This window comes from Myotis nattereri (genome assembly GCF_964212035.1).
Source record: "Myotis nattereri genome assembly, chromosome: 10".
In the NCBI taxonomy this organism is placed as follows: Eukaryota; Metazoa; Chordata; class Mammalia; order Chiroptera; family Vespertilionidae; genus Myotis; species Myotis nattereri.
The window spans coordinates 71,635,916-71,656,301 of record NC_138085.1 but is presented as its reverse complement, the minus strand read 5'-3'; the positions used below and the strand labels follow the sequence as shown (position 1 = coordinate 71,656,301).

At 42.2% G+C, this 20,386-nt stretch overlaps 1 protein-coding gene across 2 annotated transcripts in view; it reads left to right on the top strand.

The window, feature by feature from the left end:
* Window positions 1–20,386, top strand: part of BABAM2 (BRISC and BRCA1 A complex member 2) — a 353,123-nt gene that overhangs the window by 264,821 nt on the left and 67,916 nt on the right. For both annotated transcript variants that reach the window (XM_081100973.1, XM_081100974.1), the window contains 3 exons: window positions 6,607–6,706; window positions 10,020–10,090; window positions 12,613–12,695. In XM_081100973.1, the coding sequence (XP_080957099.1) occupies window positions 6,607–6,706; window positions 10,020–10,090; window positions 12,613–12,695 (254 nt within the window). The remainder of the gene's footprint in view (window positions 1–6,606; window positions 6,707–10,019; window positions 10,091–12,612; window positions 12,696–20,386) is intronic.

Here is a 20,386-nt window from a genome sequence, read left to right as displayed (position 1 = left end):
AAGTCACAAAAGTGTAACTGAAGACCTGACAGTGGGTAGATTTAGGTCAGAGATACCTGGATTTTGATGCCTCTCCACCATTTACCACCTACGTGACCTTAGGGAGGTTGTGTTGTTTCTCTAAGCTTCGGCCTTCTCATCTGTAAAATGGGTCCACACCTTTCTCATAGATGTGTGTGAAGAAGAGATGATATTGTATAGGCAAAGCACCTAGTACAGTGGCTGTCCATAGTGCTCCGAAAATGGAGCCATTATTCACTGCTCCATTCTGTGGAAATGTCATTTTCCAGCTAAATTCCTCATATTGTCTTTTAAACTCTCTTCATGTATATTGTGCCTAAGCAAAGAGAAGATTTGAATTATTCATATAGTATGCATTCACATTTTTAAATTACTCTATTTAATAATTCCATGACCTTCTAAGTAATTTAACTTAGCAATTTCAACTTCTTTAGACTTTGTTCCAGAGGAACATTTTCTGAGTGTTTAATCATATTTATTGTTGTCTCAGAACATTTTCATATTTATATGTCCCTCTAAAAACGGGAAACAAGACATGAATACAGTACTCCACTGCCGAGTAGACCTGGCGGTAGACCACTCTAACCGAAGACGTGGTCTGTGCCATGAGTGTGTTTAGTGGAAATACAGACCTAATATAGCCAGGCCTACATCCATGCTTCAGGGAACCTCTCATCGAGTTTCACTCAGAAAAGGACAGAGGCTTTGGAACCAGAAAGACAGTGATTCAGTCCCATCCCTGCAACTTGTTGAGTACTCTTGGAAAAGATACTTAGATTCTTAGAACCTCAGTTTCTTCATCTGTAAATTGGGCTAATTAAGTCTATTTGGCAGAGTTGTTATGAGGTTTAGAAATAATGAAATGCCCATTAGAGTGCCTGGCAAAGTGGATCCTCATAAATTAACAGTGACTTTTGTTTTACTGTAATGGCTCTCCTGGCAGGCCACCAGGAAGCACACGCTGACGTTGTAGAGTTGCCCAGATTCTTGAAGGCCTGGCATTCTTCTGCCTTGCGGGGAATTAACAGTGGTGCCCTAGTTCAGACTGGGAAACTCGAGACCTTAAACAGAATTAGGCATGCAGTTAGTGCTTATTGAATTGAAGGCTCGCTTTTCCTTAGGATTTCTCTTAACTTGGGGGCTAGTGGACGCTTGTGCCCATCTACCACCTGGAATTTCCCTGTTCCCATGCTTCAGCCTCCAACACTCCCCTGAGTCATACTGTAGAGGAGACAACTCAGACCCGATTCCGAGGCCAAGCAGGATGCTAAGGCTGGTCAGTGTCTCTGACAGCGCCTTCACGTCACCCTTGACGTGGAGCACTCAAACCAGAGGCATGTTAGAGTAAAGGCTCGCTCCGAGTGCTGGTGCTATTTGAATACTAATGTGACTCTAACTGTTACTCTAACCCTTTAACCCCCTAAGAGAGATGGGTCTTTGAGAATGGTGTTATCCCTACTGCCCTGACAAGAAAGTTGAGTAGAACCAAAGGGCACACTTGGCAGAAGCAAGAACTGTAATTGAGAATCACTGCCCTCAGGTTTGCCAACTCTGGTTTGCTCGATTTGGCCAGCAAGGTTAGAACCCCGCTCAGGGAGGAGAGAATTGCTGTCAAAATCAAAACCCCATTGTCCCAAGTCAGGCTTTCAGACAGGCTGACTCCATGTCGTTTTCATGTCCAAATGCTAAAAAAAACATTTCCTTTCTGCTGCCTCACTGCAGCCAAGGCGTCTTCAGTATCAGAGATGCTCTATTTGCAAACAGAGCAAGGTTCACAAAGGGCTGCATTCGCTGTATAACAGACAGTTCTTATATTTGACTTTTAGAGCCAATGAGATGGGGAGTGTTTTTCTGGTTACCTTTTGGTCTATTTAACCCCACTGTTGGAAAGGCTTCTCAAACTCTGGCTTTGTCCTTCTGATGCATAGCTACAGTTTCAGTTCCAAGGATTATCAGCTAATTTCCTATTTCATTTCAGTCCAGAGATAGTACTTTCTCAAAACAACCCTTTTCCCCACTTTCTCCTCCCAAGTTCAGCCTGCGACTGCCACACCAATGGACTTTTCCTCACCTTTACCCGCTTTCCCACTGCACCGCTCTAGAGATCAGAGGAATCTAGAGCAAGTGGTCCCTTTCATCTCCTCCTGCCCCTCCCCAGCCCCAGGCCAGCCCCTGATGGGTAAGTCAGGATCAGTCCTGCTTCCTGGGGATAGCCCAGTGAGCCTGGAATCTCTGCTCGGAGGGAGTCGTCAGTCCCATGCTCAGCCCCATGTATTTTGATGCACGAATATTGAATAATTAGAGATCACAAGGTCTTACCTTCATCTTGTACCCTTTAAAAACATAATAGCTCCTTTATTTTATGGCACTTAACTCTGTTTATTCAGCGTGATCAGGGCAGCATCCAGGCTGTAGCGAGCTGTTAAATATTTACCCGCGAGGCGGATATTTATACATGAATCAGCAGCAGTTATCAGCGTGTGACGCTGGAAGTCAGGTTCAGTACCCTCACAAGCCAAGGAACTACCGCACCGAGTTCCATACAGGGCAAAAGGTGTCCTTTAAAAAGACACTTTCGCTTAAAATATCCTTTACAGCAAGCATGTCAAACTCAAAGGCTAACATGGGACGAATAAACATGGTTTAAGTGTATGTGGGCCACAAAAAAACAAAAGCTTCAATTTTCATAGAAACATAGGTTTATTTCAATAGAGACATGCTGAATACAAAAGGCTAAAATAAATGAGTAATCGTTAACATAAAATTATGTTACTTGGGGGCTAGTGGACGCTTGTGCCCATTTTAATAAAAATTAATATTTTTTTCTTGAACATTTACTTACCAGGCACTGAATAACTGCACAAATTAATAAGCATAAAGCAAATAAACCTATTTTTCTTGTTCTCTGAAAGCGAAATATTTCCTGTTGTGCACACCAAACAAGTCAGTCCAAGACTAATGACGTGGCAATTGGCTACTAAAATATTTGCTGCTAGTATTAGTGGAGAGAAATGTGCACCTGCATTAAGATGTGTAAGGGAAGTGAATGCAACACGATTATAGCAATCAGTCATTAGCGAATGTAGTTTGTTATTAATAATTATGTATAACAGGATATTGTAAAAATTAAGTTACAAAATTTTATTAAAACGTTTCTTACATACTGTTCTATTGGCTGGGCCGCAAAAATATCTGAGGACCGCGAGTTTGACACGCTTGCTTTACAGTATCTAAAGCGCTTCACACATTGAGGTTTACCCTGCATAGCCATCAAAGTCATTCACAGTCACTCATCAGAGCTAGACAGGACAGAGCGGTTGGTCCCTCACATCCAAGATTCGGTGGATCCGGTGGTTTGATGGTTGGGTTGCAGAGCTGAACGAATGGGAGAGGAAAGCTTGCTCTGCTGCCCTCTGGAAAACAGGGGAGATGGGCTGCCCATCACAGCGCCTGCGCTAGTGATGGTCCGAGGGCTGCTGGAAGCCCGTAGTCTCATTGGGATCCCAGCCCAGCTCACTGTGGCCCTTTGTAGATGAAAACTCAGGCAGGTGATTCGGCAGTCACAGCGTGACCCTGTCAACAGGCAGGCCTGGGTTCAGATCTCAGCTTACCATGTTCTAGTTGTGCGAACCCAGGGGAATTTCTTCTGCTCGGTGAGCCTCGATATCTTTACCTATAAAATTACAGTGATAATTCCTGCGTCATTGAATTGTGGGGAGGATTAAATTAGATTATGGAAAGCACCTAGGAACAAGTGTTAATCTTGATCATCTCAAAAGCGGACTACAGAGAGATGGGCCTGGTCTCGGGGCTTCTCTGCACCTCTGCTTCTGTCTGTCATTACAGGTCATGTTTGGTTAATGGCTGTATTTCCAAAGCAGAGAGAGTTTCCCGTTTTGAGGATTACCTACAGACTATTTCAGTCCTTACTCGTATATTCAGTTTAATGAGTACTTAAGAACTTATCCTGTAATATTTTATGCAGGTCAAAGTCCATCACAATTAATTCTAGGGAATTGTCCAAGTTTTTTATTTTCTTGGAATTTTAGTTTGTTCAGGATTGCTGCTCTGAGTAAACTGCAAGAAGCCTGGGTCTTGGTATTCTCTATGTCATACAAATATTTCACCAGTAACTATAGGATGTAAATATTGAATTTCTTTTTCTTGTTCTATAGAATTTTCTTCTTAATTGGTTTTTCATCCCTGGTTACATGTGTGCCCTCTGTGTACTTTTTAATGCAAAAGACAGGCTACAAAGCCTTTTTTCCAATCCTCAAGAAGTCACAGGAGTCTTCCTGCCCTCATCAGAGTCTAGGCTAAACCTTACCCAGTGTCTTCTCTGCAAGAGGCAAATGGGAGCGATGCTCTTGCTGGTTCTGTGCAGTGGCAGAGCGGATGACTCATTAATGTCACACTTAGTCCAGTGCTGTCATTGCTCCCTCAGTTGTCAGAGTTGTGCTTTTCAGGTATCATCTGAGTAGAAAAAGGTGATGGCGGATGGTTCTACTCCATCTTGACTCCTCACAGCACCTGGAATTTTATGTGTTTGTGGGTTTTCATCCCCATAAACAAAAATAATGCTCATTTTTACCAGAAAGATTAATTTCAGAAGTTTGTAGTCAGCCGGAAGACAAGCTGGTCTGGAGCCCTTTCAGTAGTTATGTGGATTGTTTCCGGTGTCATAAACTCTAGACTGAGCCTGTCGGCTCCAGACTACATAGGGACAAGTTTCTAGACCAGCGGTTCTCAACCTGTGGGTCTCGACCCCTTTGGCGGTCCAACGAGCCTATCAAAGGGGTCGCCTAAGACCATCCTGCATACCAGATATTTACATTATGATTCATAACAGTAGCAACATTACAGTTATGAAGTAGCAACGAAAACAATTCGTTAGGTCACAACATGGGGAACTGTATTTAAAGGTCCAGAAGGTTGAGAACCACTGTTCTAGACTGTTACTGTGAACTGTTTTGCTTCCACTTGCAATCATTTTTTAATAATGTATTTCAGAGAAGAAGGGAGAGGGAAAGAGAGATAGAAACATCAATGATGAGAGAGAATCATTGATTGGCTGCCTCCTGCATGCCCCACACTGGGGATTGAACCTACAACCTGGGCATGTGCCCTGACCAGGAATTGAACCCCCACCTCCTGGTTCATAGGTTGATGCTCAACCACTGAACCACACCAGCTGGGCTCATTTACAATCTTGTAGTTGTGGGGACCTGAGTAATGAATAATCACAGCATGAAGAGATTTTAGGGGTCTTTTTGTATTCCATAGTATTATAGAGAGGGTTTAGGGGTTATAGAAACATATAGTACATTAAAATAAAATTCAAATAAGAAAAACAAATTAAGACCAAAGGAAAGTAAGAGTAGGAAAGATGAAATCAAGGTGAAGGCTATATGAAATGCATGCTGTAAGGCTCTGAACAATTTTTTTTTTAACCATCGTATGCTGGTTAATTTAAACTGGAAAGGAATCTTCATGAAAGTCCATGGGAACTATTACTGGATCACCGCTGGGTCTTAGTTCTTAGATCAGTGATTTTTCTCTGTTTGTTATTGTTTTGTTTTTCTTTTTTTAGATAGGTGATGTTTTAATTGTACCTTCTTGTATAGATGAATTGAATATCAACATTTATTTGAACTAGTTGCAAACTTCCTACCCTTGTTGGCCCACAGACATGGGACCAGGTAGCACAGTATTTCAGAAAATGTTTAATTAGTTGGCACAAATTGAGAGATTAAATCATCTGGATTGCTGGCTTCACTTGAAAAATTAGGATATGGTCAGACCAGGCTCATGTCCTACATGTCTGAGATCAGCTGGAGTTGAGTGGTAGAGAGCCCTTTCCACTCACTTACATCCGCTGCCTGGGCTGGGTAGACCCTGGAGTTTGCATCGCCTGCCCTAGACCGCCTGCCTCACACTAAAAATGAGGAAAGTAAAGCCCAAATGAGGCTGCCCAAGGCAACAAAGCTGGTCACCGCAGAATTGGCGCCTTCAGTGCAGTGTCATGATGTTGCATTAGTTCAGTTTAGTGCCCTTCAGGTGTTTAATGGATGACTTACCTTTGCCCAGCACTGAATTAGGCATAATGAAGAGTATAAAAGTCTGTGTTTCAGTAATGGGTTCAACCCATTAATGTTGGTAAGACATTTATCCATGCCAATTAAAATTTGCTAATTCTTACTGTTGTGTGATAGGATCATTAGTTGTTATTAATCATTAGTTTTAGTCATGTATAACATGAGCATGCTGATTTAACAAAATGGATTGAGATACAAATCTATAATAAAAAAAACATAATATGCTAATTAGACTGGACAGCCAAACAGCGGAATGACTGTCCAGACGACCTTCCTGACGAAGCCAGGACTGCAGGGGCCGAGCCCCTTGCACGAATTTCGTGCGTCGGGCCTCTAGTGCAATCATAAAACAAAGCCCGTATTCCCACCATCATTAATTCAGGCAGTTGGTGGGCAGACCTTGATAAGAGAAGCCAAGTCTGTTTGGGGTATCACTTCTTCAATGGCTTGAGCCCTAAAAAGAGTGCCCACTGTGCTCTTATCCTTTCAGTGCACTTGGAGGCTCCTCAGCTCTTCACATTCCAGCTTTTCCAGGAGGAGGATGTCTCATTGATTACGTCCCTCAAGTATGCCACCTGCTCACCAACAAGGTAAAGGTAACCCCCTTGTGAGGCCCTCCTCCAGGGTAGCCCGCACCCAGCACCATCCCACTGAGCAGGCACCACCCTCTTCACCCCATCTTCTTAATTTCCACCTCCATCTAACAGCGGCCTTTCCTACTTTGAGTTACGATTTATCGGTTTCTCTCACTGTTTCTTTACCCCCTTTCTTCCTTTTCTAGGGATTCTGACCTCCTGTTCCACTCTTTAGCTTTTAAATTTGCATCTCCCCTTTCTTGAATTTCCTTTATGTCCTAATTATTTGCTAAATCCACACCTCCTCAATGGCTTAAAATTGTTGAACTCCTTCATTTTCTTGTAGTCCATGCGTGCATGTGAGTATGTATTTGTGTGTGTGTTTGTCACCGGTTAATATTTGGGTAATTCTATGGAGCTGCCTTCATCTCCTGCTGCTTTTCTGTACTTCACATGTTCATAGCCAGTTCTCCCTGTCATGTCTCAGAGCCATTTGCCAGATTCCTGATCCGAGAGGCAAGGTTTTCAGGTCAGCTGGGCTGTGGCCAGGCTCATCAGATTATCTAAAGCTTTCTGTTAGCTGCATTAATGAGCCATTACAAGTAGCTGTGTTTGCATTAATGGTTGTTGTCAGATATCTTCAGGAAGTATGTCCAGCCAGTGTATGTAACTAAAAACTGGAGATGTTAATCCACAAGGAATACTGACTTTTTCCTCCTACATGGACTGACTCCGTTTGCTTAATTCCCAAAGTGTTGTTTTCTTTGCTCCTATTGATTGTTTCACATTGCCTTGAAAAATAAATCTCTTGTTTGTCTTTCATTCAAAAGATAACTCAGCTAAAAAAAGAAAAAAGCTCATCTCTACATAGAAAATATCTTAAGAGTAGTACATAATATTTCAAAGGCTTCAATATTATTTTTTAAATGTCAGAGAAATGAAAACCTGGCAACTCTGAAGTCTGTGGGCTTGGCACAGATTCCAGGGTATTTAACTCTCATTGAGTGGCTGCTTTTCATTGGACCAAATTCCCAGCCTCTACCCTCCTATGGAGCTGATCAGCAGACAGCCTTCTTACTTACATTGTGGGACTTTGCACTGCCTCCCAACCTGTGTCCCAGGATTACGGAGAAGAATGCAAACTTGGTCTTCCAAACTGAGTAGAAAGCCTTTTTAAAGCTCTCCAATTGAGATTAATTTCTAGTCATACATTTTTCTCAAAAAAAAAAAAATATATATATTTCCCCAGAAATACAAGAATCAGTTTGTTTTTCTTATTTGGTTTCCTTTCATTAATTTTACTTGTCTTTTAAAATTGATGTTCTTCTGCCTGCTACTAACGAGGACAGCATGGTTGCTTTTAGAAACAATCTCTTCTAATGAATTTCCATAATTACGTTGGAATCTATCTTTATAGCCAGTTTTGTTGTGGGTTTCTGTTAAAATGGTTTTCTGTTTTTAAAATCAAGTGTACAGAACTGTTTTCATCCCCTTTCTAAACAAAGCCACTTAAGCAAACTTATCATCTGTTTTTCTTTTCCCAAAATAACATTTCTGATCCTGCAGAGTAAGCACTGTTTTTATAAATTGACATAAACCCCCATTATATAAATAGAACTGTTTTACTTTTAAAGGGTACAACATGGCTATCAGTACCAATTGTGTCAAGGTTATTTCAAGCACTTTATCTCAAGCTTTTGTGAGCCATGGAAACACATTGTGGCCACAGCCAGTATAAACAATTTGGGGGGTCCCTTTCTCCCACTGTTTCTTGCAGCCATTAGAGGGAACGTATTTTTGTGTTAGAAGCTTATGGGTAAATAATTAACTTTCAGATAGATGCCTAGCTTTCTGAGTTCACAGGTGTGGTTTTGTTTTGTTTTTCATTTTTTAAATATATTTTTTATTGTTGATAGTATTACAGATACCTCCCATTTTCCCTTACTTCCCCCCCACCCCGGGTCTTCACTACCTTATTGCCTGTGTCCATGAGCTGTGCATATAAGTGTGTAATTTCTTTGGTTTATCACAATTTTTAATAGAAACTGTCATTTGGGGATAACAAGGAAAAATGAAAAGGTAAAATAAATTCCTTATTCTGGATATTAGGATTTAAAAAAAAAGAATTAAGCATTATCCTGCCTTTTCAATAGGAGGTATAGTTCAGGATAACCAAATTATTTTATTTGGTAAGAAACTGAGAGTTCCAGCTGATAAAATACAGAAGAAATGACAGAATTCAAAAATCGCCATTTTTTCAGGCCCTAATGAAAGAATTGATTCAGATAAGCATCTCCAACAGATACTGAAACCATGAGTGAAAAGTTATGGGGAACTAGATCTTCACAAGCTTCAAGAGGTATACCCATAGATTACTCACTGTGCTAGTCTGGCTGTCATCACCTGAACCAGTGAGCAAACCCAGTATTAATTTTCTTGCCAAAAATATTTAACCTGAATCTAATCACATCTTTAGCTCTAACTTTCTTTTTTTAAAAAAATATATATCTTTATTGATTTTAGAGAGGAAAGGAGAGGGAGAGAGAGATAGAAACATCAATGATGAGAGAGAATCATTGATTGGCTGCCTCCTGCACACCCCCTAGTGGGGATCGAGCCCGCAACCTGGGCATATGCCCTTGGACGGAATTGAACCTGGGATCCTTCAGTCCGCAGGCCAACGCTCTATCCACTGAGCCAAACTGGCTAGGGCTAGCTCTAACTTTCAATTTATAGGAAATACAGAGGGTAGTGGGAAAAGGAAGAACTAGAGAATCTAGAATGCAGAATGTTCTACAACACAACTTGCCCAATCGCTTTGGAAAGTCATTGTCATATACTAGTATGCATGTGTAGGTACACACACACGACACATGGCCACACCCCTAGCAGGCACTATTCTAGATGAAAAGCCTTTTTAAATCAACTGATTCCCTGCTTTAACAAAATGTTTTGGGGACAACTGGGAACTTTTGAAGATGGACAGGATTCCACATAAATTCAAAGAATGATTGCTGAATTTGTTGGGTATGATAATGATATTGTGGTTATGCAGGAAAATGTCTTGTCTTTTAGAGATGCATGTTGAAGTATTATGGCGAACTATCACGCTGTTTCTAATTTTCTTTGAAATGTTTCAGCAACATTGATTGATAGATTGATAGGCAGGTAGATGGCTAGATGAAGCAAGAAGACAAAATATTCACAGTTGCTGAATATATGTGGCGGGACTATGGGTGTTCATTTCACTATTTTTTTACTTCTCTGAATCTTTGAGACTTTTCCTAATAGAGCAGTACAGTGTGTCAGCTGTGGGTTCCTTTTCCAGGTGCAGTATGTGATCCAGGGATACCACAAGAGAAGAGAGTATATTGCTGCTTTCCTCAGCCACTTCGGCACGTGAGTCCTCCTTTGTTGCACCCTATGTCAGCAGTGCCCTCGTGTTCTGATGGCCCTGATGTGAGCTGCAGTCAAAAATCACTGCTCTAAGAGCTAAGACACAACGTCAATCCAGAAATAATTTCCAGAACTTTCATGGAGATTTCCTTTTCAGTTTAAATTAACCAGCACACGGCTATTAAAAGAAATTGCTCATATATTTTATTCTTTTTTGGTATGTTGCTTCCACTAAAACTTCCAGGAAGATTTTTTTAGCGTCTTTAGCAGATAACAAAATGAAATATCTTCCCTGACGCAGCAGCAGGGCCAGCCCCGCACACAGCAGGAAGGGTGCAGCCTACACGCTCCTGTAGAGCCCTTTCCAGCTTGCAGAGCACTGTCACCTCCCTCAGCTCATGGGCGTGAGGAGGCGAACCGGGCAGGGGGAGTGACACATCTTACTGATAAACCCTGCAGCTCTGAGAAGTCTAGCAACCCAGCAAGAGTCACACAGCGGGAGAGACCCAGGGTGGGACCCGGCTTCTCAGGGTCGTGTCTCCCGGCAGGACCCCACTCCCAACCGTGCCACACGGATGACTCCCGCTTGGGGTTAGAGTCAGAAGAAGGCACTGGAGGGCAGAGGGGCAGCATGGAACTGCAGGGCCAGGGCGGGCCTGTCCCGCTGCTGCCCTGCGTTCACCCCTTCCTGCCTTCAGGGGCCAGGGGCCGTGTGCTGTGCAGCTCTGTCCTCTGCGTCCCTGCATGCTCTGACGATGCCTCGTTCTACCCATTTGGGGGAGATGGAGCGCTAGGGTTTCCTAGTCTGGGTACAGCCCACCATATTCCAGAGAAGGTTTATAAATACATGAAAATACAGTAGCACAAAATTAAAATTTTAAACAAGTAAATGAAGAAACTGGGACAAAAGGGACGTGGGAATAGGAAAGAGTAAATGAAATAAGGTTGGCCATCCCATGAGTCTTTAATTCTTAAGATTTTTTTCAACTTTATTTGTGAGGATTTTGAGAAAGTACTTATGATACAAACAGTAGTTAATAAATGACTATTGGTTTGTGAGTAAGATCATCTTTAGTATATATAATTGAAAATGTAGAAGCCAGCACAGACCTCTAAAGTGCACGTGTCCCAGGTTGCATGCCCTACCTCACTCCATTGTTATACAAGAAAAATATGAAAATTGCATTTATATTTGTTTTTAAATCTTATCCTTTTAAATGTACATTTTTGCATATGTTTTATTATGCATATAATACAGTAATACTTGTATAAAACTACTAAATTACATATAGATATTACTGTAATACTGGACTATATAGGGTGGTGAAAAGGTAGATTTACAGTTGTGAGTACATGAAACACAGAATTTGTTCTTTATTATTATGTATTAATTTTTGTATTATTTCCCATACGAACAACTATAAACCTACTTTTGCCCCACCATGTTACATGATGAAGAGGTGTCTCTGTTGGTTTTTGCTTACGGGATGTAGGACCTAAAAAGTTTAAATATCAGTGTTGTAACATAATGAGTAGTTGTAAGTTCATGAAAAAAAGTATAAACTGGTGAATAAGATTGTTGATTAAGTCAGAAAATCTGAATGATAGGCACATGGTCTTTGAGTTCATCACATAGCCTTCAGTGTCTGAGTTCCTTTAGCTTTACAGTGGGTGCAGCTGTTCCTTCATGTTTGTACTTAGACGGGGCGGCCATCAGTATTAATGGTCTGATTGGCCTGACTCAGCCAGGAAAAGGCTTCTCTGAGGACAGCAGAGGCCTTCTGTGTGTGGGAGAGAACATCGATCCTGTCTGGGTGTGTGGGTAGTGCTGTCATGGTGTGACATTCCCCACGCTCTCAGCTCTGGAGGAAATGGCCAGGTGAGCCCACCGAACCCTGCCAGGACCCTCCGCAGTCAGGAGCTGCTCTCCCACCTGAGCCCAGTGTCTACCCAGCCAGCATTGCCACTTTGTCCTGCGCCCGGTGAGGAGGGCAGGGGCACAAGTGAAGGATTCCAAGTGCCTTGGAAGAAAATGACCTATAACCCTGAACGGAGTAGCACTGCCATTGCTCACTGCTGCTCAGTGCCTAGGTGGAAGTGGGACTCACGACCACTGTAGGACGGTGGTGTTCCTGCTGCCCTGATCCCAGTCTGTCCTTAACTCACCACTAGCAACAGACATTTGCATAGCACTCTATGGTTTAGCTTGTTTGGTTTTCACAGCCCTGCAAAGAACTTTGGAAATATTCTTATGTTTGTTTTACAGATGAGGAAACTGAGGCTCCAAAGGTTAAGTGATTTGCCTGCAATCATAATAGATAATCAATGGCAAAGCTGTCACTTAAACAGGCTGCTGTCATTCCAAATCTGCATCCTTCCATGGTAGCACTCACTCACCCTAATGCATCTCAGATTCAGTAACCCTGACTTCATGAATATGTTCTTTACTTGGTTCTATTTTCTTTTATACCTTATTTTTATAAGAGTTTTTGTGTGTGTGTGTGTGTATGTTTTTTATTATTTAGAGGTGTCGTGGAATATGACGCAGAAGGCTTTACAAAACTCACCCTGCTGCTGATGTGGAAAGATTTTTGTTTTCTTGTACACAGTGAGTATACTTTTGCTATTAGCATGTCAGCATGCATTTGAAAATGTGCTTAACCACATGCAATAATGAGTATGAGAACCTTTAGTGTTCTGATCTGGTTTCTTTTACTTTAGTATATTTACTGCATGGTTTGAAAGAGAAATATCTCTAGACCGGCGGTTCTCAACCAGATGTAATTATCCCCTTAGGAGACATTTTTCTGAAGACATTTTGGATTGTCATGATTTGGGAGAGGGGTGTCGGGGGAGGTTGTTGTTGCTACTGGCCTTTAGATGATAGAGGTAAAGGATATTGCTAAACATCCTACAATGCACAGGGCAGTTCTCCCACACCTAAAAAACAATCCCCAAAAAATCATTGTGTGCAAAATATCAATAGTGCTGAATTTAAGCAACTCTTCCCAAGACAGATTTCTGTTTCACAGAATCTTTCCAGTATCAGGTCTCACATCTTTCAGGATTACTCAGAACACACTTGCTTTGATCATTTGGTTATCATCCTTCTTGAGTTAAGAGTCTACAACTTGGATAATATATAATATATATCTTAAAGGTGAAACAATGTTTTAATGTATTCCCAACCTTGCTTTTCAGTTTTATTTCACAGAGTAGGTGTATTTCAGTGTTTGTTGTATGACATTAATCAGCTAGTCAGTAAGTGTTGGTCGAACTTTCTCTTGATGGATAATTTGGAGTCTCTTTTGTTTATTTCTTTGTTTTATAAGAACCAGTGACCCACGGTGCCAGGTTCAAGTTGCAAGTAATCAAGACCTTTATTCTTTATTAATTTGGTGTGCAAACCGCTCAGTCTTTAAGCTCAAGGCAAATAAGTTCCAGTTCTTTCAAGTCAAGTTATAGAACAGCAGTGGGTTTGGGTTGACTTCACTCAGTAGCTACAACTGCCCCACACCTTAGTAAACTCTCAGGAAGAAAAAAGCTTGGTCCTGTGTAGCCAGGCCTTCTGATCGTATAAAGATACTGGGTTGGGGAGATGTTCCTTCCCCAGCAGATTGAACTGGTTTGATTGGCTTAGGCTGAAATGGTTCTTAAACTAGTTTGTCTCACCTGACTTCACACCGACAGATAGTAAGGGAAGAAGCACTAAAATGTCTGTAGGGCGGAGGGAGGAAAGCCTGGAAGATGACTGAGAGTTGGCTGTGGTTGTCAGGAGTGGGTTCTCCCTGCCTTTGAGCGTTTGCCAGGGTAACCACCTTGCTGCGCAGCGCTCTGCATTGAGCTCCTGCCTATAGCTAGCCACGCACTGGGACCACCTTTTCCACGCACCTGGAGAATGTCAGCGTTGCCACTTTGTGTTCATAATGTGCACAGATAAACAGAGTTGGAGGGGTGAGGATTTTAATCTCGGGTCTACCTCCAATTTATTACATGACTTTCAAAGCACTCGGATGAGCCTCCCTCTACTTTCGCTTTCCCATACGGACACTGGGGATCTGGTTGTTCAGTCCTGTGGAGACGTCGGCATTTAAAGCTTTAACCTACCACGCAGGGCCCTGTGGGAGAGAGAGCCTCACAGTCCACGCCTCCTGCAGCCACCCCTTTGCTCACCATCTTCTGTAGCCGTACGGGCACTTCCAGCCCCACGTTTGATTCTGCCTCTGTGTCCCTGTTTTGATTTGCCTTCTGAGCAATGATTCCTTGGTGAGATCTCACTTCCTATTTGCCATATCCACTCACCCCGCCATCTGATCCCAGTGATTCTGTTTCTAGTCTGTTAACCCAGCCCCAGATCCTGTTTGCATCCTCAGTTAGTCTCTCATGACTCTGGATGGTTGCCTGGGTGACCAGTCTGGTGTGATTCCCCTCGTCCAGCTCAGCAAGAGGGGTCTGTACCCTGCATCCAGTGGTGGTGGCAACAGTTCAGTTCTCGCAGAGTGGCTGTGGGAGAGGGACACGGGGAAGGACAGCCACAAACATTAAATGGGATGGATGCTTCAGCTAGTTTCTTTATCCCAAAGTGGCATGAAATCTCAATTCTTTCCTGGTTCCTATCTATGGTTCTACTTTCAAAGAATTGGATGTCAGATTATATCAGATATAAGGGAAAAAGATGTCCTTGGCATTGCTTGCTCTAACCTGTGTTTTTTACACGCAGCTCAGGGGCATCCAGCACGAGTGGAGTTCAGGGAGGAAAGAGCATGCATCGCTCACCTCCTGCCAGCTTTCTCTCTGAGCCTCCAGGATCACCACTCCTTCCCTTCCTTCAGAAGCTCTTTTCCCAGAGCATTTCCCCGTGGTGCCATCTGTCCAGTACTTCTCCCAGTTCCTCTCTGCCTCCCTGCCTTAGCTTCTCCAAGTCAGACGTCTATGCAAAATCAAGTCCCACGGTCATATTTTCACTAAGTATTGATTCTCTCATTCAGAAACATAGAACCCCCAGGCACTCATGAGAGCAGCGACAGGGACCTTGGATTCGTTTAGTTGACTTCACCAAGTGCTTCCTGAGACTGCAGTCCCTCCCTCCCCGGCGTTCACTTCTCGTCTTGGCGTCACTGCCCATGTTGGGCTCTTCGGGCAGATGAGACCTCATCTCTGAATCAGGGGACGTGGATGCTGCTCCTGCTCCTGCTCCATCATTAACTCACAGCCTGTCTTTAAATAACTTGTTTCCTCCTTTTTGCTTCTTTCTTACACCAGGACTTGCTAATCCAAGCGAAGCTCAGTTGGATAGTGTGTTTAATTCAGTCATGCAGTTAGGCATCTGACACTTACCTTCCTTTGGAAGCATCTGCTTGTTTGGTTACAACACCCCAGGGACCACTTGTTCCCGTTTTTTTCCTTGATGATGGGGATGTGGATATGGGGTGGCAGAGACGTAATGATAGAACAGTCTATGCAGGGAGTTATTCTGAGAGCTCAAGAATGTGCAAAGGAAGAAGGAAGTGGCTGGCTCCACTACTCCGTGAGGTTGGAGACCCGGCAGGACCCCAGATAACAGCCCTGCTCCTCCTTTACCCCGTTCCACCCAGGCCCTGGAAGAGTGCTGTCAAGAGGGCAGGTGCTGGCAATAATTTGGAGATGTGGATGGCGAGGAAAGAGGTTCTGCTCTCCAGAGAGAGGCGGCTCGGACCCCAGAGTGTGTGGAAGCAGCCATGCGCTCGGGGAAACAGGATGCTTACTTGGGTCTCTCAGGAGATTCTGCAATGTCCTGGCATCCTGTGATTCCAGGAGCAGGGTCTGTGGCTGTGATTATGGCCGTGGAGCCTTTTTAGCCATTTATTATTCCTTCCTCCATCCATTATCAGTGGATCACAGGACTTGGAGCCACAGTGGGATCAGGGACTTGCTCCATCCAGAAACAGTTTTCCGGACGGGTTCCTGGCCCTCGTGTAAGACCTATTGGTATCAGTTATGTAATAATTCTGAATTTGCTGCGCTGTTTCTCTAGAGGTAGATGTTTCTGTAAGCCAGCAGCTTTTCGGAATGCTGAGTGACGAGAGAACCAGGCAGCAAGGCACAGAAACAACAAAGGCAACCACTGGGTAACATCAGCAGCTGCACCATATACAAGGGGAGCTGCCTAAGGCAACGGTGCTCTTAGAAAGGAGGGGTTTTGAGATCTGTGACTTCTCATGCAGGAGAGTCTGTGACGATGTGAGGGGCTATCTTCTGTAGTTACCTGTAAGTTTGTGGTAAATGTCCCTTTGTGACATCCAACCTGGACCATTGGCCATATTCCCCTGGTAAAATACCTATTTGACCATTTTGTCTGTTCCATTTCATTTTTCCTCTTCTCTGCCCCTACCCTGATTAACTTAGCAGAGTTCTGAGTTTACTGAGAACTTACTGTGTGCTCAGTACTGTGCCAGGGACCCGGGGATATAAGAAAACTAGTGTCCCCGTGCACAGATTCATGCACATTGAAAGGAAATTAATTAGAAGAAATATTTTAATATTGCTATTCGCCCTTTCTCTATAATAGAGGTGTCAACCAAATTCACAATCAACAATGACAGATCGAAACACACGCGTGCGATTGGCGCCAGCGAGAGCTTTATATGTATCGCGCATGCGCGAGTCAATTTAGCCTTTTATATATATGTAGATAACTCAGGCTTGATCTTAAGACACTTGGAGTCTGGGCCAAGGGTTGGCAGATTGCCGCCTGTGGGCCAAATCCCATCCTCAGCCGGTTTTCATATGGCCCTTGAGCTAAGCTGGATTTTATGTTTTTAAAGGATTGTTAGAAAAAAAAATACAAGGACAAAAACTATGTAACAGGGATGGTAAAGCCTTAAATATTAACTCTTTGACCTTTTACAAAAAAAATTGCCAAGGCCCTGGTTGAATTGATGAGAAAAGAGGTCGGATAAAAGTGAAGTACAATGGTGTGTATTTTTTAAACAAATATTTTGTGAGCCTGCCTACTATATGCAAGGCACAAAGTGATATATGGCAGAGATAACTTTATATGATATACTCTCATGAGAGGGAGGAAGAGAGGGAGAGAGACCCTCCTTAATGACACCTAATGAGATACAGACAAAAAAGAAATAAACTAACAAATATATAGATTTCAAATGACAAATACCATGATGGGACAAAGCAGAGCGCTCTGAAGGAAAGAGACTGAGGAGGGGGTTACTCTTAGGGTGGTCAGGGAAGACTGCTCAGAAGAGGTGACATTTCCGCTGAGACCTTGATGAGCAGCTTAGAGAGTCAAGGGAGGAGTTCTAGGGAAAGAAGTCAGCTGTGTGAAGAGCTGCTGAAGGCAGCAAAGCAGTCTGCATGAGTGAGTGTGGCTGGAGTTCAGTGAGCAAGGAAAGAATTGTGAGGTTAGAACGGAAGTCAGGGCAAGATCAACTAGGACCTCATAGGCCATGTGTATCAGTTAGGATTTAGTAGTAATAAACATTGAAAAACAATGATTTAAAGCAAGTAGAAGTTTATTTCTCACTTCTCTATAGGTAGGCAGTCTAGGGCTGAAATGACAGATCCAAAGGTCACATTGGACCCAGGTTCCTTCCAGCTTTTTACTCCACCATCCTTTGGGTGTGGCTTTCTTGCTTACAGTCCAAGAAAGCTATTGGAGCTCTAGCCATCCCATTCACACATTGAGTAACAGAATAGAAAAAAGCTGGAAGAAGGGTACAAACTTCATTTACTAAGACTTCGAAGAAGTCTCATGCACCACTTCCAATTACATCTCATTGCTCCAGAACTTACTAAGTGTACTGATTAATAGTGGTGGATTTTGTAATCAAAGAAAACACAATAATTTTAAGAGAAACATCAAAAGTGCTTTATTCAAAGTAATGTCCATCACTAGCCACACATTTCCCCCATCTTTCAGGTAATTTGTGGGTACCGTCCCAATAGAACTATTCTTGTTTTGAGGCAAACCCTTCAGAGACCCACTTTTCCACTTCTTCGTACATTTTGAAGTGCTGCTCAGAAAGTGTGTGTGCCATTGATCGGAACAAGTGGTAATCTGAAGGAGCAAGATCTGGTGAATACGGTGGGTGGGTTAATACTTTCCAGACAAGATCTTTTAATGTGTCTTTAACTAGTTTTGAAGTGTGTGATGGTGTGTTATCATGAAGCAAAATTACTTTGCCGTGTCTTCTGACACATTCTGGTCATTTCACGATCAAAGCGTGGTTCAAATTGATTATTTGTTGTTGATAGCGATCAGTATTGACGATTTCACTTGGTTTTAGTAGCTCATAATACACCACACTTTCCTTGTCCAACCAAACGCAGAGCATTGTCTTCTTTCTGAAGCGATTTGGCCTTGCAGTCAATGTTGATGGTTGACATAGGTCAACCCATGATTTTTTGTGTGTGGGACTCTCAAACTAAATCCACTTTTCATCGCCAGTCACATTCAATGCAAAAAATACTTTTTTTCATGCCGTTGAAGCAACATTTTACTGATGACTTTTCGGGTTTTCATTTGTCTTTCGTTCAGTTGATATGGCACCCATTTTCCTTCCTTTAAAATCTTTCCCATTGCCTGTAAATGATCGGCAATTGTTTGCTGAGCAACGTTTAATCTTTCTGCAAGTTGTTTTTGAGTCTGACACGCATCGTCATCCAATAATGCTTGTCATTGTTGGTCTGCAAACTTTTTCGGTTGACCTGGACCCTCTTTGTCTTTCACATTGAAATCGTCACTTTTAAAGCGTTTAAACCAGCGCTCACAGGTATCTTGAGATGGAGCATGTTCACCATAAGCTTCCCGAAGTATACAGTAACTTTCAGCAGCGCTGTTCTTCAAAATAAAGTAATGAATTAAAACTTCCTGCAAATGCTTTTTTTGGCACAAAATTCGACATTTTTTAAGTGTAAAAAAGATATCTATGTTAACACCATCAGCAAATTTGACATATGAAGTTTTGAAGCCTGCTGTCAATACAACAAAATAGCATACATATCAAATTGCATATATATAAACATATGTGTAACTCCATCTATTGAAAAAAATCCGCATTATTATCTAGTACACCTAGTAGTTCATGTGGCCTCAGCATATGAGCTAGGCAGACTGGGAAGTGTAGTTCTTTAGCTTGGGCAGCAAATGCCCAACTAAAAATGGAAGTTCTTTGAGTGAAAGAGAATGGATATTTAATAAGCAACTACTAGTCTCTTTCAAACCAAGGCAAGGAGTGTGGACTTTGTCTAGGTCAAGGTCCCATCAGGAAACAGATGACATATCACACACTAACTAAGGAGAATTCAGTGGCAGGACTGTGTTCAAAGGTGTGGACAGGGAGTCATTACCTTCTCTAGGCCTGCTTGGGCGCAAGGAGAGCATGGTTACCGGAAGCTGGAAAGAGCTGTAACTGTAGCTGCAGGAAAGGGTTTCCTGGCAGGAGGTCAGGGGGGCCTTCAGTAGAGTAATGGAGCTAGTGATATTTCTTCTCTTAAAGTCTATTGCATCTGGTGTTGATATACTCATCCCAGTTCTCTTATGTTTTCTTGGTGTATCTTTTTCCATCTGCTGCTTTTTTTCTTCTTTCTTTCTTTAAAGTGTGTCTCTTGTAGACAGCACATGGTTGGGCTTTGCTTTTGTCGACATTTTAACAATTCTTCTGTTTATTATTAGAGAGTTTAATTATTGATATGATTGGATTTGGGCTTGTCATTTTGATAGTTGTTTTCTGTTTTTCCAATTCCATTTTTGTTCCTCTTTGATTACCTTACTTTATGTCAGATAGATGATTTTAATGTGCCACTTTAATTCCTCTGTTGATATTTTTAGCTACTTTTTTGAGTTATTTTCTTAATGACTTGTTTAGAGATTGCAATATGCATGTTCAATTTAACACAGCCTACTTCAGATTACTAGTGACTTAATTCTGATAAAATATAACAACTTTGCTCCTTTTTCCACCTCCTTTGTGCTATTATTGTCATTTATTACACCTACATGTTATAATGTAAACACAACAATATAGCTTTTGCTATTTTTGCTATAAACAATCTTATACTTTCAAAATAAATTAAAAGAATAAAAAAACTATGAGCTAGAGAACTACACTTCCCAGTCTGCCCCAGCTCTTTGTATTTTCTCTGTCCATTATGTCCAGTGTGTCTTTGGAATGGGCATGTTAATACTCAGGATGTTGGTTGCTCTGTTCCTGCATTTCATAGTTGTTAAAGTGGATGCAGAGGGAGGGGTTTATTTTGTCTAGTGGATGATGAGTTTTTTACTCTTTTTTTTCTCTGTAT